At 45.5% G+C, this 19920-nt stretch overlaps 1 protein-coding gene across 1 annotated transcript; it reads right to left on the bottom strand.

Annotated features, from left to right (window-relative positions):
- Positions 1-8315: 8315 nt before the first annotated feature.
- On the bottom strand, positions 8316-18967 carry MMP13 (matrix metallopeptidase 13). The gene is made up of 10 exons (XM_032844088.1): positions 18755-18967; positions 18425-18666; positions 17583-17731; positions 17290-17415; positions 15200-15361; positions 13770-13887; positions 13088-13221; positions 11938-12097; positions 10439-10542; positions 8316-9401 (listed from the first exon to the last, which is right to left on the bottom strand). Exons 1-10 carry the CDS (start codon positions 18881-18883, stop codon positions 9301-9303), a joined length of 1425 nt encoding a protein of 474 aa, XP_032699979.1. The 5' UTR covers positions 18884-18967; the 3' UTR covers positions 8316-9300.
- Between the last annotated feature and the right edge of the window lie 953 nt (positions 18968-19920).

Consider the following 19920-nt stretch of genomic DNA (forward strand, 5'->3'; position numbering starts at 1 on the left):
TGATGTTCTGGCCACAATGGAAGGACGCTAATCCAGGTAGCATCAGTCAAACTGGGAATGTGGAGCTGAGACTGGAAGGAGATGGGAGTTGGGAAATAACCCTGACCATCTATCTATCTATCTGTCTCATCTATCTATCTACGGAAGGCACACCATGCAAGTAAATGAGGGAGTTTTTTTCTGAAATCAAGTTTAGCATCTTTTTAAAAATGACGGTGTAAGAAAGGAAATAATCTTCTATGTACAGATATGTTTGGGAAATCTTGTTCAACAAAGTTAAACCGTTTCTTTGCCACAGGACTAGTCGTAGCCTTTAATACACTAGCACCTACTACGACTCTTCTGAATGGGGGCATAGAACTCTACGCTCCTAGATCTTGCCAGGAAGTTTTGAGTCCCAGCAACACCCATGTAATCTCTCAGAAGTGCTGCAAAGAGCACTTCTTCATTTGCTTTTTTATTTTTTATTTTAATTTTTCATTTTAAATTTTCTTAGTTAATATATAGTGCAATATTGATTTCTGGAGTAGAATTCAGCAATTCATCATGTACATACAACACCCAGTGCTCATCCCAGCAAGTGCCTCCTTAATACCCATGACCCATCCACCTCCCTCCATGGACACTGGTTTATTCTCTATCACTAAGAATCTCTTACTATTATCAAGCAATCGATTGATTTCTCTATCTCCTTTTCTCCCCTTCCCATTGGTTCATCTGTTTTCTCTCTTAACTTCCACATCTGTGTATTCCACATATGAGTATGTGTCTTTCTCCAACTTATTTCACTTAGCATAATTCTCCGTTGCTCCATCCACATCACTGTAAATGGTAAGATTCCATCCTTTTTGATAGCTGAGTAATACGCCATTGTCTACATAGACCACATCTTTTTTATCCATTCATCAGTTGATGGACATTCGGGATCTCTCCAAAGCTTGTTGCTATAAACATTAGGGTGCTTGTGCCCCCTCTGAATCAGTATCTTTGTATCCTCTGGGTAAATACCCAGTAGTGTAATTTCTGGATCAGAGGGTAGTTCTATTTTTAACTTTTTGAGGAACCTCCATGCTTCCAGAGGGGCTACACCAGTTTGCATTCCCACCAACAGTGCAAGATGGGTTCCCCTTTCTCCACATCCTCACCAACACCTGCTGTTTCTTGGGTTGTTAATTTTAGCCATTCTGACAAGTGTAGGGTGGCATCTCATTGTGGTTTTGATTTGCATTTCCCTGATGATGAGTGATGTTGAGCATCTTTTAATGTGTCTGTTGGCCATCTGTATGTCTTTTTTGGAAAAGTGTCTGTTCGTGTCTTCTGCCCATTTATTAACTGAATTATTTGGGTTGGGGGGCGTATTGAGTTTGAAAAGTTCTTTATAGATTTTGGATACTAACCCTTTATCAGATGGGTCATTTGCAAGTATCTTCTCCCATTTGATGGGTTGCCTTTTAGTTTTACTGATTGTCTCTTTTGCTGTGTAGAAACTTTTTATCTTCATGAAGTTAAAATAGCTCATTTTTGCTTTTTTTCCCCTTGCCTACAGCGACATCTAATGAGACGTTGCTGTGGCCAAAGTCAAAGAGGTTGCTGCCTGTGTTCTCTTTTAGGAATTTCATGGTTCCAGGCCTCACATTTAGGTCCTTTATCCATTTAGAAATTATTTTTCTGTATGGTGTAATAAAGTGGTCCACTGTCATTCTTCTGGATGTTGCTGTCTAGTTTTCCCAACACCATTTGTTGAAGATACCATCTTTTTTTTTTCCACTGGACATTCTTCCCTGCTTTGTCGAAGATTAGTTGACCACAGAGTTGAGGGTCCATTTCTGGGCTCTCTATTCTGTTCCATTGATCTGTATGTCTGTTTTTGTGCCAGTACCATACTGTCTTGATGATGACAGCTTTGTAATAGAGCTTGAAGTCTGGAATTGTGATGCCTCTAGTTTTGTTTTTCTTTCTCAGAATTGCTTTGGCTATTCTGGGCCTTTTGTGGTTCCAAATGAATTTTGGATTATTTATTCTAGCTCTGTGAAAAATGCTGGCGGTATTTTGATAGGATTGCACTAAATGTGTAGCTTGCTTTGGTAGTATAAACATTTTAACAATGTTTGTTCTTCCAATCCATGAGCACGAAATGCTTTTCCCTTTCTTTGCATCCTCTTCAATTTTTTTCATAAGTGTTTTGTAGTTTTCAGAGTACAGGTCATTCACCTCTTTAGTTAGATTTACTATTTATAGTGCAATTGCAAAGGGGATTGATACCTTAATTTCTTTTTCTGATGCTTCATTACAAAATGCAACAGATTTCTGCACATTGATTTCATATCCTGCAACTTTGCTGAATTCATGTGAGTTCCAGCAAATTTTTGGTGGATTCTTTCAGGTTTTCTACACAGAGTATCAAGTCATCTGCAAATAGTGGAAGTTTGGCTTCTTCCTTGCTGGTTTGGATACTATTTACCTACTTATTTATTTATGTCTGATTGCTGAGGCTAAGATTTCCAGTACTATGTTAAATAATACTGGTAAGAGTGGTCATCCCTGTCATGTTCCTAGCCTTAAGGAAAGTCCTCTCAGTTTTTCTCCATTGAGGATGGTATTAGCTGTGGGTCTTTTGTATGTGGACTTCATAATGTTGAGGTATGTTCCATTTATTCCTACTTTGTTGAAGGTTTTTATCAAGAAAGGATGCTGTACTTTGTCAAATGCTTTCTCCAATCTATTGAGAGGATCCTATGGTTCTTACCCCTTCTTTTATTAACATGGTGTATCATTGTTGATTGATTTGTGAATATTGAACCATCCCTGCAGCTCAGGAATAAATCCCACTTGATTGTGATGAATGATTATCTTAATGTACTGTTGGATTCGATTTGCTAGTATTTGACTGACACTTTTTACATCCACGTTCATCAGTGATATCGGCCTGTAATTCTTTTTAGTGAGCCTTTTTCTGGTTTTGGAATCAAGGTGATGCTGGCTTCACAGAGTGAGTTTGGAAGTTTTCCTTCTGTTTCTATTTTTTGGAACAGTTTGAGAAAAACAGGTATTAACTACTCTTTTTAAAGAAAGATTTTATTTATTTATTTATTTGACAGAGAGAGATCACAAGTAGGCAGAGAGGCAGGCAGAGGGGGAGAGGGAAGCAAGCTCCCTGCTGAGCAGAGAGCCCGATGCAGGGCTCGATCCTGGGGCTCTGAGATCATGACCTCAGCCAAAGGCAGAGGCTTAACCCAATGAGCCACCCAGGTGCCCTACGTATTAATTACTCTTTAAATGTCTGGTAGAATTCCCCAGGGAAGCCATCTGGTCCAGGACTTTTATTTATTGGGAGATTTATCACTAATTCAGTTTCTTTGCTGGTCATGTGTTTGTTCAAATTTTCTATTTCTTCCTGTTTCCATATTGGTAGTTTATAAGTTTCTAGGAATTTGTCCATTTCTTCCTGGTTGCCCAGTTTGTTGGCATATAATTTTTCATAGTATTCTCTTATAATTGTTTGTATTTCTGAGATGTTTGTGATCTCTCCTCTTTCATTCATGATTTTACCTATTTGGGTCTTTTTTCTTTTTGTTAAGTCTAGCTAAGAGTTTACCAATTTTATTAATTCTTTTGAAGAACCAGCTCTCAGTTTTGTTAATCCATTCTACTGTTTTCTTTTTGTTTCTGTATCATTTATTTCTGCTCTAGTCTTTATTATTTTCTTTCTTCTGCGGACTTTAGGCTTTGTTGTTGTTCCTTTTCTAGCTCCTTTAGTGTACGTTTAGGTTGGGTATTTGAGACTTTTCTTGTTTCTTGAGGTAGCCCATATTGCAATATACTTCCCTCTTAAGACTGCCTTGTTGTAACCTAAAGATTTTGGACTGTTGTGCTTTCATTTTCATTTGCTTTCCCATGTATTTCTTGAAATTCTTCTTTAATTTCCTGGTTAAGCCATTCATTCTTTAACCTTTAGTAGGATGCTCTTTAACCTCCATGTGTTTGTGGTCTTTCTAAATTTTTTTCTTGTGGTTGACTTCAAGTTTCATAGCATTGTGGTATGAAAATATGTGCTGTATGATTTCAGTCTTTTGGTACTTGTTGAGGCCTGACTTGTGACCCAGTATGCGATCTATTCTGGAGAATGTTTCACGTACACTTGAGAAGAATGTGTATTTTGCTGCTTTAGGATGACATGTGGAGTCTGTCATTCAAAGCCAGTTTCCTTGTTGATCTGCTGCTTAGATGATCTGTCCACTGCTGTAAGCATGGTGTTAAGGTCCCCTACTACTACTGTGTTATTATTATTATTATTATAATCATTATTATTACTATTATTATTGTATTGAATATTTCCTTCCACTCCTTTCTGGCCTGCCAAGTCTCTGTGGGCAGATCCACTGTGAATCTGATCTGATCTGTTTTCCCTTGTTAAGGTTTTTTTTTTCCATTGCTGCTTTCAGGATTCTTTCCTTGCTTGTGTATTTTGTGAATCTAACTATGATACACTTTGTCAGTGGTTGGCTTTAGTTGAAGTCAATGAGGGTTCTCTGAGCTTCTTGGATTTTGATGTCTGTGTCCTTCCCCAGATTAGGGAAGTTTTTGGCTATAATTTGCTCCAGTAACCTTCTTCCCATTTTTTTCTCTCTTCATCTTCTAAGACTCTTGTGATACAAATGTTATTACATTTAAATAAGTCACCAAGTTCCCAACATCTACCTTTGTGGTCCATTACCTTTCTTATCCTCTTCTTTTCAGCTTCATTATTTTCCTTCATTTTATGTTTAGTATCACTGACTCACTCCTCTACTTCATCCATCCTCATTTTTAAGACTTCCACTTGGGATTGTGTCTTGGTTATAACAGTTTTAATTTTGGCCCGACTAGATTTTAGTTCTTTTATATCTTCAGTAAGGGATTCTCTAGTGTCTTCTATGATTTTTTCAAGCCCAGCTAGTATCCTTATAGTCATTGTTTTAAATTCTAGTTCAGACAACTTATTTTTGTGTGTATTGATTAAATTCCTGGCCATGAGTTCTACCTTGTATTCTTTTTTGGGGGGTAAATTCCTCCATCCCATCATTTTGCGCAGAAAAGAAATTGAACAAAGAGAAAAAAGAACCACCACCAACACACACATTCACACACACACACACACACACACACGGCAACAAACAGAAACAAGACAAACAAAAACAAAAAAGCTAAAAAATTAGATCTGGGTATGTTTTGGTCCGCTTGTTAAAAGAATCTAAGTCCCAAAATAAAACAAAAGTAAGCAAAAATTAGAAATATACATAAAAATGTTTATGTAAAAATAAAAATAAATAATTTTTAAAAGTTTACAAAGGATTTGGAGAATATACGAACATAAATGAAAAGAGTAAAGGAGTATTGAATAAAAGCAAGAAGGTCGGCCCTCTTCCCCTGGAGCGGAAGCTCTGCAGCCCCGTAGGCTCCGTGAGCTCGGCGGGCGGAGCTGCTGCTGCGGGGGTCCGGAGACGGGGGCCGGGGCGCCCGCTCCGCCGGCAGGGAAGAGGCGCCGCGGGCCGGGCAGGCGGGCTGCGCTCACAGCCAGCGGCCTGCCCTAGGGGGCGCTCCTCGCTCCCCGGACGCTCCCACGGCCGCGAGGGAGGAACATGGCGGCGCCCGCGCTGCCGTCCGCGCGCTCTTCCGCGAGCCTCGCACACAGGCCGTGACCCTCCCCGTCTCCCCGGTTTCCTCCCGAGCCCCGCCCCCCCGCCCCGTCCGAGGCTGTTTATCTCAGGCGCCCCAGTCTCAAGACCCAGCATTTCGGGGCGGCCGCGGGGCAGGCGCTGTGCCCAGGGAGCGTGTCCGTCCGGGAACCGCGGGTCCCGGGAAAGCGGGGCAGTGAGGGGCGCGGGTTGGGTGGGGGACACCGCGCGCGGGGGGGCCGCGGTGGCGGGCGAGACCGCGGCGGGGGGACCAGTTTCCCGCAGAGCCCGGCGTCGCGCTCACCGCCCCCGGCTCCTGTGGGCGGGAGCAAGGCCGCGGCGGGGCGTCCCCTCTTCCCGAGCGCGCCCCCCCCCGCCGGGGCCCCAGCGCGGCGTCCGCGGTGACCCTCCCCGCCTACGCCCCGAGGGCCGCCACCTTGCTCCTCCGGACCGCGCAGGCCGGGCTCCCGAGCTCTGCCCACGCCTGCGCCGTCGTGGGGGCGCAGAGGGAGCCGGGGCGGGGGGACGGGTGTCTGGGGTGGAGGGCGGCTCCACGTGCTGCGGCCCCGAGCCCCCCGCCGGGAAGGGGCGCTTGAGAGCCTTTGGTGCAAAATCGTGGCTTTTCCAAGCCGGGGGACGGGCCCCGGGACGGGGAGGCCGCTGCAGGGCGTCCGGAGGGGCGGCTGCCGGCGTCCCGGGGGCCTGGGAGGGCGGGACAGAGGGGTGTCCGCAGGGACTGCCGCCCGCTGAAGAGGACTCCCCCCTGGGCACCGGCCACGCCGCCTCTGCTTCTACCGAGGCGCTGGCAGGGGCGCGGCTGCGGTTTCCCGGAGGGAGGTGTCCCCCGCCTGCCCCAGTCCGCGTCCGGGATCAGGCGCGGAGGGAGCTCGGTTGCGTTTGCGTGTCCGTCGGGCCCAGCCCGCCGCAGCTAATGCGGGGAGGGGGCGAGTGCGCGTCTCCGGACGCCGGGCTGCGGGGGCGAAGGCTCGTCCTGGGAAGCCGCCGGGACGCCTGTGAGCCGAGGGGGGCCACGGCGCTCCGGCGGGGACAGGCGCCCACGCGTCCCGGAGCAATGTGGATCACGCACCCACGGGCTCGGAAAAGTGTCTGCTCCCGGCCCGGCCCGGTTCCCAAGACGCGGCCCGTCGCCGGCCAGTCCTTCGGGGGACCTCGCCGCAGGCCGGCTCTCCCCGTCCATCAGCGTGTTGTTGGCCCGTTGGCGTGTCACAGGGAAAGCGCCGGTGCGTGCGCAGCTCCGGGAAGGACAGCAGGGGCAGCGGGGTGTGGGGGCTCGCGGGGCGGCTCGCCCGTCTGCGCGCGGCGGGAGTCCGCATCCCTCTCCCGCCCCCCTCTCCCCGCCTCTCCCCGGCTCCCGCAAGTCCTCCGTCGGCGGGGCGCGGGGTGGGGACCCGTCCCGACCCTTCCTGCCCCGCTGCATGCGTGTTCCACAGTCGCCGCGTGTCTCTTCCGCCCGAGGACTTTCACCCAACGGGGCCGCTCGCCCCTGCACATGGAAGCTAAAACCCCTCTTACTGGAGGGTCTCGGGGTACCCCGTTCTCTCGACGGCATTTGTCGTAGTCGTATTTCATACTTACTTGATCAATGCCCAGCTCCCCAGCCAGACTCTGGGCTCCAGGAAAGTAGTGAGGTTTCCGCTTCACTGTGTCCACAGCATCTCCTTACGGTCCTGGCACAGCGCAGGTGCCCAGTTACGATTTACCGCGTGGACGGATGGACGGACGGACAGGCATTTCTAGTCCAACAGCCAGCCTTGGAAGAACCCTAGGACAGTCCAGGAGGACCAACAGTGCGGAGACCGACTCAGGGCTGTGCTGGGAGCAGTCAGCAGCCCTCCTCGCACCTGCAGTGACTAGTCACCCTCCCCTCAAAACCACTTACTAACTTTTAATCTCTGCTGTACCATACGAGATCTGTGGGGTAGAGAGCAAGTTTTTCTAGTTCATCCCAACATCTTAGCTGCCTGACCTTTAACAGACATTTGCTCCATGTTGGGACAAGACAGTGTTTAGGGAAACAGAAGGGACCTAGTCTTAAGCTCCGTGGACCCTGAAGTTCCCAGAGAGGGTTTGCCGTCCTCAGGAGAGCTGCCTGCCGCCCCGTATTTCCTGACTTCACCAACTTGGAATAGTCTCATTCTAAGCCTCAAGAGAGTCAGGCCCCAGGAGCTTCAAGGTATGCATTAGAACACAATCTTCCTTGCTCCCGATCTAGTACTCCTCCCACTTCATTTCCAAAGGGTGCTCCCACAGGGCAGTCTGAGGACCCGTGTGCTCCTCCTGGGGAAAGGGCTCACCAGCACAAAAGGAAACAATGAGTTACATTCACCGAGAAGTCCGAGCAGGAAAAAAGGAATACTTTAAATGGATCCTCTTTGTGTAAGGAAAGCCTAAAATTACACCAAGAGACAAAATACACTATATAATAATGTCCGTGGAAAATACCTTTTTTATTATAAACAGTATAAATGCTTCCTGACACATCTTGCAAATATCATACACTTTCTTTTCTTTGCCTGAACTTCTGTGAACAAGAGGTCCCAGCACGTCCGAGATCGCTTGTGGCGGTTCCCCCATTCAGCGAGCACCCCACGAGGGGTGAGTAAGCTGTGCCGGAGGGGGAGACGACAGCACAGAGAGGGAGAAGCTCATTTCCACATCCGCAGGAGGACTGCCGTCCAGTCGGAGGTTCTCTTTATTTTGGATGTTTCCTTATTTTGGAAGTATGTTTTTGCATGCTTCCAATTTACAAGATACACTTTCTATTTTCAGAAAAGAGGCTGTCCATCCACGGTGAAGGGGACAATTAGAGCAATTACCTAGGCGCTACCTTTCATCTTAAAGAATCTGTTGATTTATGGGAGAATGACGCCTTAGATCATTGTGATAGCCATTTTAATCCTTTGGTATTTGGGGGGAGACCTGGAATGTTTGAATACAAAGAGAGATGGGCTGTCTTTATCTTCTTTGTGGGTAGGCCTGGGATCACGGTCAACAACGAGAATTAAACCGAGCCCACAGACCACATCTACTGTCCTCAGCCTCGGGCCCTGTCTCTCATCTGGGGTGACTGATCCTAGTGTCTGTAGGAACGGGGACACGTACATTCAAATATTCTCAGTGCAAAACCCAAATCACTGCTTTGGGAAGCTGTCCACAATGTCTTTATTACAGATACTTCCCTTTGGTTTCTGTCTGTTCCTGGTATCATATGCTCCCCGCAGACCCCATTCACACACTATTATACTTTTTAATAAAGATGATTCATTAATTACATAACTGTGACTTGCATGTATGCCTGCGCAAAGTGTCCTTATAAATACATTTCAACATTGTGCTCCCTTTGACACACCGCACGTCCCCTGTCTGTGGTGGGAAACAGCGTGGGCCATGGCTCCGTGCAGCGCGCGAGAATCAGGTGATCCTCGCGGCCGCTGGATTCCGTTCCTTCAAATGCACCGTGGTTCCAGCCACGGCTCACTGTACAGATGCCCTCTATTCCGAGATAAGTTTCCGAAGCTTGTTCCCAGAACTAAGCTCTCCCGACCTCCCCTCCCCCACACCCGGATCGCTGGAAGTGCTCTGTCCAATGCTCGCCAGGATTTAAATAACAATATTTAGAAGACACTTAACACCACAACAGGGAATTTGCTGGCATGACGCGCACAACACGCTTGCTCCAGATGCTATACTCAAACTGTATGGGCCCGTTGAAGAAATAGATATAACCTGGAGGAAAAGACCAAAAAGAAAATTGCAGAGTCTGAAAACAGGAAGAGTTTATGCCAGCTCACACTAAAAGTCCGACCTGTTAGACCCCATTGCTTTCTAACACGCCAGCATCTGTGATTAGAACCCTACCAGTGCCCTCATAGATTGCTTATAGTTACGGGAGGGAAAAAGTATACAAGTTTCTCAGGTCTCCTAAACTGTCGCCTTGAACTACTGCTCATTTTTTTAAATAAAACTTTTTAAGATTTTATTTATTTATTTGAGAGAGAGAGAGAGTGTGAAAAGAGGGAGGGCTTCCTGCAAAGCAAGATCGATGGGGGACTCGATCCCAGGACTCCGGGATCATGACCTAAGCCAAAAGCAGACGTTCAACTGACTGAGCCACCCAGGTGCCCTGAAATAGCAGTCCCCTTGCCGTGAGTTCCAGTTTTGATGCTTGACATATTGATACTACTTATTTAAGTTTGGGAAAATGCCCCTTTGCATAATTAAAGCAAAAATAACTATGTAGTTACGATAGTCACTGGCCTTTCCATGTAAATGACTCCCCACTCTGCCCCTGCTTTAAATTATGGCAATAGTTTATGTCTCTTGGCATCATTAAGCACAATTTAAGATAATGTTGGGACACCTGGGTGGCTCAGTCGGTGAAGTGTCCGACACTTGATGTTGGCTCTAGTCGTGATCTCAGGGTCATGAGATCGAGCCCCACGTATGGCTCCGTGCTAGGTTCTCTCTCTCCCTCTGCCCTTGCCACTTTCTCTCCCTGTCACTCTCTCCAATAAATAAATAAAATCTTAAAAAGATAAGATCGTGTTTAAAGTTTGGCATCTTATATTTGTGGAATTAGCAACCATTTAAGGAACGTTTTCGTTTATTCTAAGTGTGGTATGTTTTGTTTCCTATGTAACTACTCCTTAACTGCCATAGGTCTCTTAGCACATGTAAGTCCTGTGTAAAACTGCTCTCTAAGGGAAATGACTTTGAGGGGCTACAGAGCCCCTCGTTGAGGTCAACGTGATGGAACTCGTTACCGTTTTTCTCGTAGACGGCATCCACTTTATCACCAATCCCTGGGAAGTCGTCTTCTATCAGCCTGGGGTAGTCTCTATCCATGACCTGGTTAGTGTTATCGTAGCTACGCAGTAAGAAATAGAAACTCTTAAGTGGGTTGTATTTCTTAGGAATTAATTGTCTTAGAAATGAGACAGTGGATTATCATGACACCTTTCAAAACTGACAAGAGTTACAAAATTTTAAGTCCGTTTAGAACATCCAGTAGATTTTTCAAACTCAGAGTTAGGATGCTGAGTGCAAGGCAGATGCTTGCTGAGCATTTGTGGCCTTGTCTCGGGCCATCTTTCTAAAGATCGTCACAGGCTCACTTCCATTTCACAGACGGCTTACCGGTTATGAACGTGTGTTATTAGGAAAGTGTTCTTAGACCAAAATAAATGCATGTTAGTGCATTGAACAACTATATACTGATCTCCTAGACAACTCACTAGGTGTGGTAATGGAGGCAGGAATATTTGACATATAACTTCTGGACTGAAAAGTTATAGGGGCATCTGGTGGATCTGAAGCGATGAAGGGGAGCACGGCTCGCCCCTCCCATTGCTACAGTTCCATAGTCCACCTGCCCTGTACACAGGCACACCCGAGCCAACCACACACATCCTGAAATCAGCCTGGAATCCTGTTAGGTACTGCCGTTTCTGTTACTGATGAGAGCTTCTCGTCCTTGTGCTATGTTCCAGTAGGTGAAAGACAAGATGCACTGAGCCAGGAAGGGAGGCGGGGCACGTCTACACAGCAACACTAAGCAGTGGAAGCCAAGCGTCAAGACAAGGAGACACCAAGGGCCATAGGAGGACATGAGAAGGGACGTGGCCTGTGGATGGGATGATCCAAGAGACTTTGAGCTTAAATGGTATTTCCAGTTAACTTTGACCAGAGGATAGAATTTCAAGAGAGAGAGATGCAGGGAAAGATGTTCCAGCCAAACAGGGGGATAAAAGCACAGTGTTCTTGTGACATGGTAAGTCACACACCCTCACCGCACCATGAATCTCACCTAGGGCATAGGGACTGGAACAGCAGGACCGGGGAGAACCTGACTGTAGTACTTAGACAGTCGTGAATGTCATTGTCAGACTAAGGAACCCAGACAACAAAGAAGACATACAGGAATGTGCGTGTGTGTGCATGTGTGTACACATAAAGCTACTAATTTAGACCTTTCAAGTATGGGATTCCTATGAGATACTCTCATCCCCAAATGCATACATGGCTCTAACCTCTTAAATGCTGCCAGTGTCAGAGCTGCCTTCCTGTGGACATACGCTTGGAATATTCCAACTCCGCCCATCCTTCTAAAAGGGGCTGACTTTAAAAACCACGGGCCGGCAGCTTCCTGGCCCACCTCTGCGCTGGATGAGCGTGAGAGAATGACTTACACCAGCGAGAGCGGTGCGGGACTCACTCAGCCCCTGCGACACAGTGCGATGGGTCCGTGAACATGGCGGCTCACCTCCAGACCTGGTTTCCCGAGAAGAAGAGCGTCTTCCCTGTGTCTTCAAAGTGGACGGCTGCGCTTATCTTCTTAACCTCTTTTGGAAATCCCAGTTCAGATATTTTTTGGGGGTAACCTTCCAGAATGTCATAACCATTAAGAGCCCAAAATTTTCTGCCTAGAGTAAGTGAAAGAATAGATTTATTACCCAGGGGACTTCAGTAGGATTCACGTTATGTAGATATTTACTTTAACAAAGAAAGACTCATTTTATACATTTAGAAATCGATTAGGTTCTGTGTTTGTGAAACACAGAAATAGAGCATTCTTCAAACAAAAAATAGGATTTAAGATGCTAATTTCCTAAATATGAGTACAATTACCACCAAATATCTTAATCAATTTGGCAACATCTTACGTCCGACTGCTAATCTGGAGGTGGGTGAAAAGTGTATTAAAATTTCTTCATGAATAAGCAGGAGAGTGGGAACAGCGAACTAGACTGAAAAGTCAGATTTCATGCCTGATAACGTGATTTTATTGTAGCATTAATTATGATGTCAGTAGAGTGCTATTAGCCGTTATGAATGATGATCAGGAAGACAGAGCAGCAGTTTGGAAAACTGTCCCTGATTTGATGTCGAGAGAACAAGTAAAGTATGAAAATGTATATATACCATGAATATAAATATTCAAAAATCCCTTTGACACATGGTGAAGGGTTACCAAAAAAAGTGAGAAAATGAAATAAACTGACTTTTCAGAAGGGGGAATTATCGATCATATTTTTTCAGTGTTTCAAGAGGTACATGGTCATAACATTTGCTCAGCAAATAATTTTTGAGAGGAAGTAAGAAAAAACTGACATGACTGTTATAAAACAGTGAACTTATAATGATAAGAAATAATGGTGACTTTTTACCAGTCAAACTTGGGGACATTTGGTAGAAAGTTTCCAAGTATGCTCTGTTTAATATTTTGTTATACTTGGCTCTTAATTTAAGCACTTTTTAATACCTTTAAAAATACTTTTAAAGAATTTTTTAAATTTTTAAATATTTCAAGTATTTTTTTATTTCGGGACTGGTCATCGTGCTAAGATTCCGGCAGCATCGGGTTCATCCCCGCCTGCCCGGGGCGTGTGGGAGGCCTCCGGGAAACGGCTCACCTCTGAAGATGAAGATGAGGTCCCGGGAGGGGTGCTCGTAGGCAGCGTCGATCCGGTTGGGAAGTTCCGGCCAGAAGGATTTCGTCAAGAACAGTTCGGCGTCCACCTGCTGAGGGTGCAGGCGCCAGAAGAATCTAATGCCAAAGTGAAAATCCGGAGTTTGATGAATGAATACATGAACACAGGAACAAACAAGCCTACTAGACCACGGTAGAAGCGCGAAGTTCATCTCTCGTGTCTCGGTACCCCCAAGTTTAGGCTGTAAACACGCTCTTAAATCGCCACCTATGTCACCAGCACAAACTTTCCGGACCCAAAGGAATTCGTGTGGATGCTCTGACAGTTTACTGATGCGGAAACTGACTCCAACACTTGGGTTTTCAAATAGGTAAACTGGGTTCCTGTACTGACGCGGTTTTCTTTATAAAGAGAAGCTGCGTCACGCCCAGATGAGCCACGGAAAAGGTAAAAGTAAAGTGTTCATCCCTTAGTCACTTATTTCATCCGAAACATGTAAAAAGAAAACAAACAAACAAACAAACTACCCCCAAATCTATTATTTTCACTGTTAACATCGCCTTTGGAAATGCGACTGGATGTTAGGCAATTTGCAGACACGGCCTCACAAATGTCTCACACGTGTCCGGGCCACGCAGACTGGGTAAGAGCGTATCAAGAGCACCTGTCTTTAAAGATCATCGTTTCTCCTCGGAGGCTGGTGATGGCGTCCAGGGATAAGGCGGGATCACATTTGTCTGGTGTCTTGGGATGTTTCGGGTTGGGGTCTTCGTCTCCTGGGCCTGCAGGCATGAAACGAAGGGAAGAAGGTGGTGAGGCCGGCCTTCCCGAGGCCCGCCCCGGCTAGTGGAGGGTCACAGGGTCCTCTGGGGCGGGGGCAGGACGTCCCCAGCTTCCACACCAGATCCAAACCCCTGCGACCTTCCTCCTTTCCTGCGGGTTACCAAGCTCTTGCAGGTGGGCTGGCTCCTCCCACTTCCATCCTCAAGACCCTTTGAAATTCTTCTCAAGCAGATTTGGGTTTCTTGAGGTTGGAGATAGAAATGGGTGGGAGGGGATGGGAGTGAGACTCCAGGGAAAACTTCCCCATGCCTGGCACAAGCTACGGGGCAGGATGCTCTGCAGACGCACCTTTCTCTTTGAGCCGTTTCTGGGGGCACACCGTCCCTGCGGGAGTCCTCCCCTCTGCTCTATCTCTTGCCTCTTGTACCAGCTGGCAACGTCGGATGCAGTTTTACCCCTGTGCCACGGCTGTGAGTGAGAAGCCAGGCCTTCGGCAGCCCTGATGTGCCACGAGTTAGCCCATGCCCAGTACCAGTCCTGCACTGCTGCTTCTCCACCTGGTTCCCGTTAGTTCTATCATCAACTGCCTGGTCATAATATTGTAGAGATAACAAGAAACACAAGGCGCTTGCCCACACCCACACTAGCTGCTGGAGTCCATTTCAGTCCAGAGGGAGAATGATCGGCCGCGTGCCATGAGCAAGGCTTCTGAGCTTGCAGCTCTGGAAGAGTTTACACTGATGACTTTAACTCTGTTAATAGGGGGCAATTTTGCTAGATTGGGTGAGGTTTAATTATTCTGTAACTATTACTGAAAATTTGGAAGAAAAAAAGAAGAGATTCTTAACAATGGTCATCTACAATAGTAGATGTTGATTAAAAGTTACCATAGGCCACTTGAATGGATTCTTCTGTGGCAAACTGATGTGGCGGAAGAAATACTCAGAATTTATAAAAGCTGGTTAAGGCCACACCTTCACCCTCAGCCTCGGTACCAGCGACATACTCTCTAAGCGCTACAGGGTGTAGTTTCTTCATTGGTTAAATGGGGAATAGTTTCCTTCCTTACGTCAGAGGTGTTCTCTGGGAATCAAAGATACCCCTTGTGGTAATAAAATACAAATAGGAATCTGCAAAAGCTTTGGAGGACAGGATATTTTCTACTTGAGCAGATGCTCTGATTCAGAAAGGGAAAATGGGTATGTCTTCCCAGGTTTTAGTAACAGAACCAGGCCGGCAATATTGGTAACGATAACCTCACTGACGATCTTCAAGTCTATTCTGTTTCTAGACTGATAAATTAAGAGTTACCGTAGAGAGACTGGATGCCTTGTACATCGTCATCAGGAAGCATAAAGTGGTTCTTGCCCGTGTAGGTGTAGATGGGAAACATGAGTGCTCCCGGGTCCTTGGAGTGGTCGAGGCCCAAGGAGTGGCCAAACTCGTGGGCAGCAACAAGGAACAAGTTGTAGCCTATAAACAAAGCGACGATGAGAAAGCAAGGCAGTGATCGTTAACGGAGGGAATGCTACTTTCCTCACCTCTTTCTCTTTCTTGACTGTTTCACTCTTTTTTAAAAAAAAAATTAAGATTCAATATTTGGTTGCTTGAAGGAAGAGTCAAAATATTGATTTAATCCTTATAAATCATTTAATGTTCTCTTTGATTATAGCTGCCTACGTCATTAGAATATCAACAGAGTGCTGTCAAACAGTTAGCAATCAGTGAGGGTTTACTGGGAGGACAGTAGGAATCCCAGGTGCTCTTTGTTTTCTCAGGTCAGGTGAGGAAAGCGGACAATGGAGGCCTCGAGGGAGGAGTCATGGGAAGTCACATAGGGTGCTACCTGTCAGGGTGTTTCTAGAACATTGTCTGAACCAGAGGCATCATGCAAATAGATGATGACCAAGTTGGAGCATGCACTAAATAGGGTCTCTGGAATCTCCTGGGGGACAAATCCTAACCAAATGATCCTTTCCAGAGTATCTCTAGACTCTAAAGTTTAAAGAAATAGAAACTCTGGAAATGACTGGCCAACTTTCCTCAACTTTAGAAGACTCCTGTGGCACTGTATCTACATTATTTCCTCTAGTCATTCTTTCTACCAATGTCTGAGCCTCCTACTACAGATATTTTAAATTGAAAAAAAAAAAGATGAAAAGTTGGGAAAAAAAATATGTGAAGCTGGAGTCACTGGTTTCAATTTGACCTTAAATACCATTTGCTGTCAGAGACTGCCCCTGAAGGAAATGTATGAGCAGCACAGTAACCCTGCAGCCCATAAGGGCAATCAAAGTGCACATCATCTGAGTATAAAGCAATTCTTCACTGAAATGACTCATGATGGGTCCCGTTCTTGGCCTTTAGCTGAGAAATCAATCATGGTTTGTTTGTGAATATTTTCATTCGTTTCCACTAGCTGTTTCAAATCCGGGAGCCTAAAGCTGGGGTTTACCGTGGCTCTGTCTGAACAGTACTAGATGTTAAGATCCTTCTTACCTGTGTAATATTCAGAACACAAATGCATGAATCTCACCTTTCTTTCCAAAGATACATAGAGGCATTGAGGCTGAGGCACTAGTCAGCCAAGGCCCAGTTTTACTCTTTGGAAAAACAATTCTTCTGATTTAAACGAATAACAAAAATGAGCTACCTTTGAAGACTAGCTCTAACCATCACAAGCAAGGGTCGGCGGAGATCCGCAGGTCCGTGGGAGTTGGAGCAATCTCGCCTTTCTCCTTACATGAATATTCTCAATTCTTTTGAGCTTTAAAGATTCATCTACTGACCGAATTCATTCAACACTAAGTTTCATTTTGCTCTCATAAATGTAATTTTTATCTGGTCTGTTTCATGCTGTTTGGAGCAAGACATCATCTTGATTTGTTGGAAAGGTATTTGTAAAATCAGTGACATATGTGTGTCTGAAACTAGGAATTCACATAACAGAGGACAGAAAACATGCTGCACTTGTGCTGTTAATAGTTCTGTCAAGGAAAAGAAAACTCTGTCAACTCACATCCGGTTCGTCTGGGACCTGCCTCTCCAGCCCTAACAGTTCTTAGGCATGTATTTGTAATGAACTTTTCTTCCTCTGCACAGCGAAAGGAAATCCACAGTAACTACACCTTGGCTGACAGAAAGACATTTGGGTCCTAATTCACAGCTGGCTAGCATCCCTCAAGCCACTAAACTAAACAGCTCACTTTTAGTGATTTGCATAGGTTTGTAGAAATGTCCCGTGTAGACACTAATGAGCATAAGGTAAACTCGTGCTTTTTTTGAAAACTATAATCAACTATGGAACGTAATTTACAGTATGCTTCCTCGCTTCTTATCAATGGGATCACCGTCTAACCTAGTCTAGTAATCATGAATCATACCTTTGTAAGAAATATTACCTTTGGAACTACTTGTCCAAGTTTCGTCATCATCAAAATGGGCATCCCCTCCATAGTTTGGCCCAGGAGGAAAAGCATGAGCCAGCAGACCAGAAGGTCCATCAAATGGGTAGAAATCGCCATGTTCTACGCACAAAAAGGAAGAGTTAAGAATCTAATTATATCCAGCAGTGCCTGGCACAAATGCTTGAATTCTGCAAAAAACAATGAATGACTGAAAGGAGGAATTTAAAAATGGAGACAACTGGGGGGAAGAATGTAAAAATGTCTCAAAAATGTTTCTGCACCATTACCTTTAGTTCCAAAAGAGATCATGATATCAGCAGTGCCATCATGAAGTCTGGTGAAATTCAGAGGGGTCACATCTGACCAAACTTTGAAGGCTTTTCTGAAGGCCTTTTCAACCTCAGAATGAGTCAGATCAGGGGTATAATTCACAATCCTATTCAAGAGAGAAAGTTTCAATTACATTTTTGGAAGGAGAAAGCTATTTGAGAATATATTTTCTTGGAATACTGCTTTGCAACTCAAAATGCAGTGGGTTCCCTAAAAGTTCTACCAGAGGTCCATTATTTCAAAGAACTTATTAATTATGATGCCATGCAAAGATAACAAAATGAATTCAGACATTTGAGTATCTCCAAATATCTGACCACTTGTAATTTTACACTTAAAGTATTCAGATATTTAATGAAAGTTATATTTTATGATACAGGTTTGGAGTTGTATTGCTATGATCTAAATAAAGGAAACAGCTTTGTCAAGTTCCTAGAGAGAGTAGGACTCTCCATTTTTGAGCACTCTTAATAAATATGCCTCATGTAGTACATATGAAAATTTTATTACACCTACTTTTACTTATAACTTGATTTCTTTCCTAAAAAAAAAAAATGCTTTGCGATTTCCAACAAAAAATCATGCTGGGTTAATGCAGCTATAATAGATGTCATGAGATATTCTCACCAATATTAAAACTATTACTGGAATTATTTAACTTCTAATTAAGTATGTAAAGCCTACCTAAAATAAAATGGAACCAAACTTGTTCTGTCACCTATGGCTTGTGCTGAAAATTGGGCATTTTATACTATTTTAAACACTAACAAAGATCACAGAAAGATAGCCGCTGGCTCACCTGTAGGTCAGATTCGTCTTGGACCACTTGAGAGTTCGGGGGAAAACATTGTACTCGCCCACATCGGGGACCCCACATCTTGGTTTCTTCATGATGTCCAGGGTGTTATCATCAAGTTTGCCAGTGACCTCTAAGCCGAAGAAGGACTGCATTTCTCGGAGCCTGTCAACCACGGAGCCTGCGCCCGACTTCTTCAGGATTCCAGCAGGATTCAGGGGGTAGTAGTAGGATTTCAAGTAGTGCTGGAAAAGAGACCAGAATGGCCTGCCTTTAAAAGAGAAGGGCACTTGTGAGATTCAGCACCCCTTTGGGATTGGCAAGATACCCTACCTCGGCAAGCTGGAAGTCCTCCTCAGACAGATCGTCCTCGCCATCTCTGGGAAGGGGCAGGGACCAACACCGAGTCCAGCTCAAGAAGAAGAAGGCAGCCAGGATGCCTGGGAGCATCGTGATGGACATGCCGGAGCTTCTGCCTTCTCCCAGACAAGCACCTTTACTTTTATAGACCTGCAGGGGTGACTCATCATTTATGGGCAAGCTCCCGCTTCCTAGTCCATCCAAAGTAAACATGCTTACATGGCGACTTTTTTTTTTTTCTCCCAAGAAGTGTGGTTTGTGGTAGAATTTGAGGGAAATATAAAATGAGGGCTTCTCTCATTTCAGCAATGCCTCCAAAACCATCTGGCAAAATAAATGGCCTCAGCATATTTATGGACACTTGGGAAGAAGTGGGAAGAAGCAGTGAGTCGTAAAATGTTCACTTTACTGGGCAAAAATGTTTCTCCCTCTGTAGGAAAGCAGCTATCTCTCCTTTTTTTTTCAGGTAAGAGTGTCAAGATGCTGCACTTACTTCCATGAAGAGACACTTAGTCCTGCTTCTAGAAGCTCCGTAACCTGGTTTATTTTCCGTAGGGCGACTCCAGAGGGAGACGCTGTGTGTACGTGGGGGCCACAGACCTGGACCAGACCCCAGCGTGGAGGCCGGGAAGGGCCAGGGCGCAGGTGCGGGGCTGAAGGGTGCAGTGCACATTTAAAGGTGCTGGTGTGAAAGCCGGGCCTTCTGGCTACGACTGGCTACGACTGGCTACAACCCCGGGATCCCGCCTGAATTCCCTGCGGGTCCGGGAAGAAGTGGGAGACTGCATCCGAGTACAAGATAAGGGCTAACACAGACTGGGATCACCACCCGCTGGGCTTAAGAGGCATGATGTCACTTAATCTGTAGAAGAACCTTAGAAGTAGGAACTACCGGAGGGCTCGATTTCACTTTCCGTATGAATAGTCTGAGAGGCCGAGAAGTTAAATGCTTGTTTGAGGTCACGGAGTTAATAAATGGTACCGTCAGTACTTGAATCCCAGCCGGTAGACTTAAGATTTCATGTTTTTTAAAACACCATCTGGTCTGGCTTCTCCCCCATTAACTCTCAGAAATTTCAAATATGGAGTGGCTTTGTTCCCACACCTCTGGGAATACCCAGGAAAACTAGGGGTCTAGG

Source organism: Lontra canadensis, unplaced genomic scaffold (assembly GCF_010015895.1).
Source record: "Lontra canadensis isolate GAN:19392208 unplaced genomic scaffold, GSC_riverotter_1.0 scaffold147, whole genome shotgun sequence".
Classification (NCBI taxonomy): domain Eukaryota; kingdom Metazoa; phylum Chordata; class Mammalia; order Carnivora; family Mustelidae; genus Lontra; species Lontra canadensis.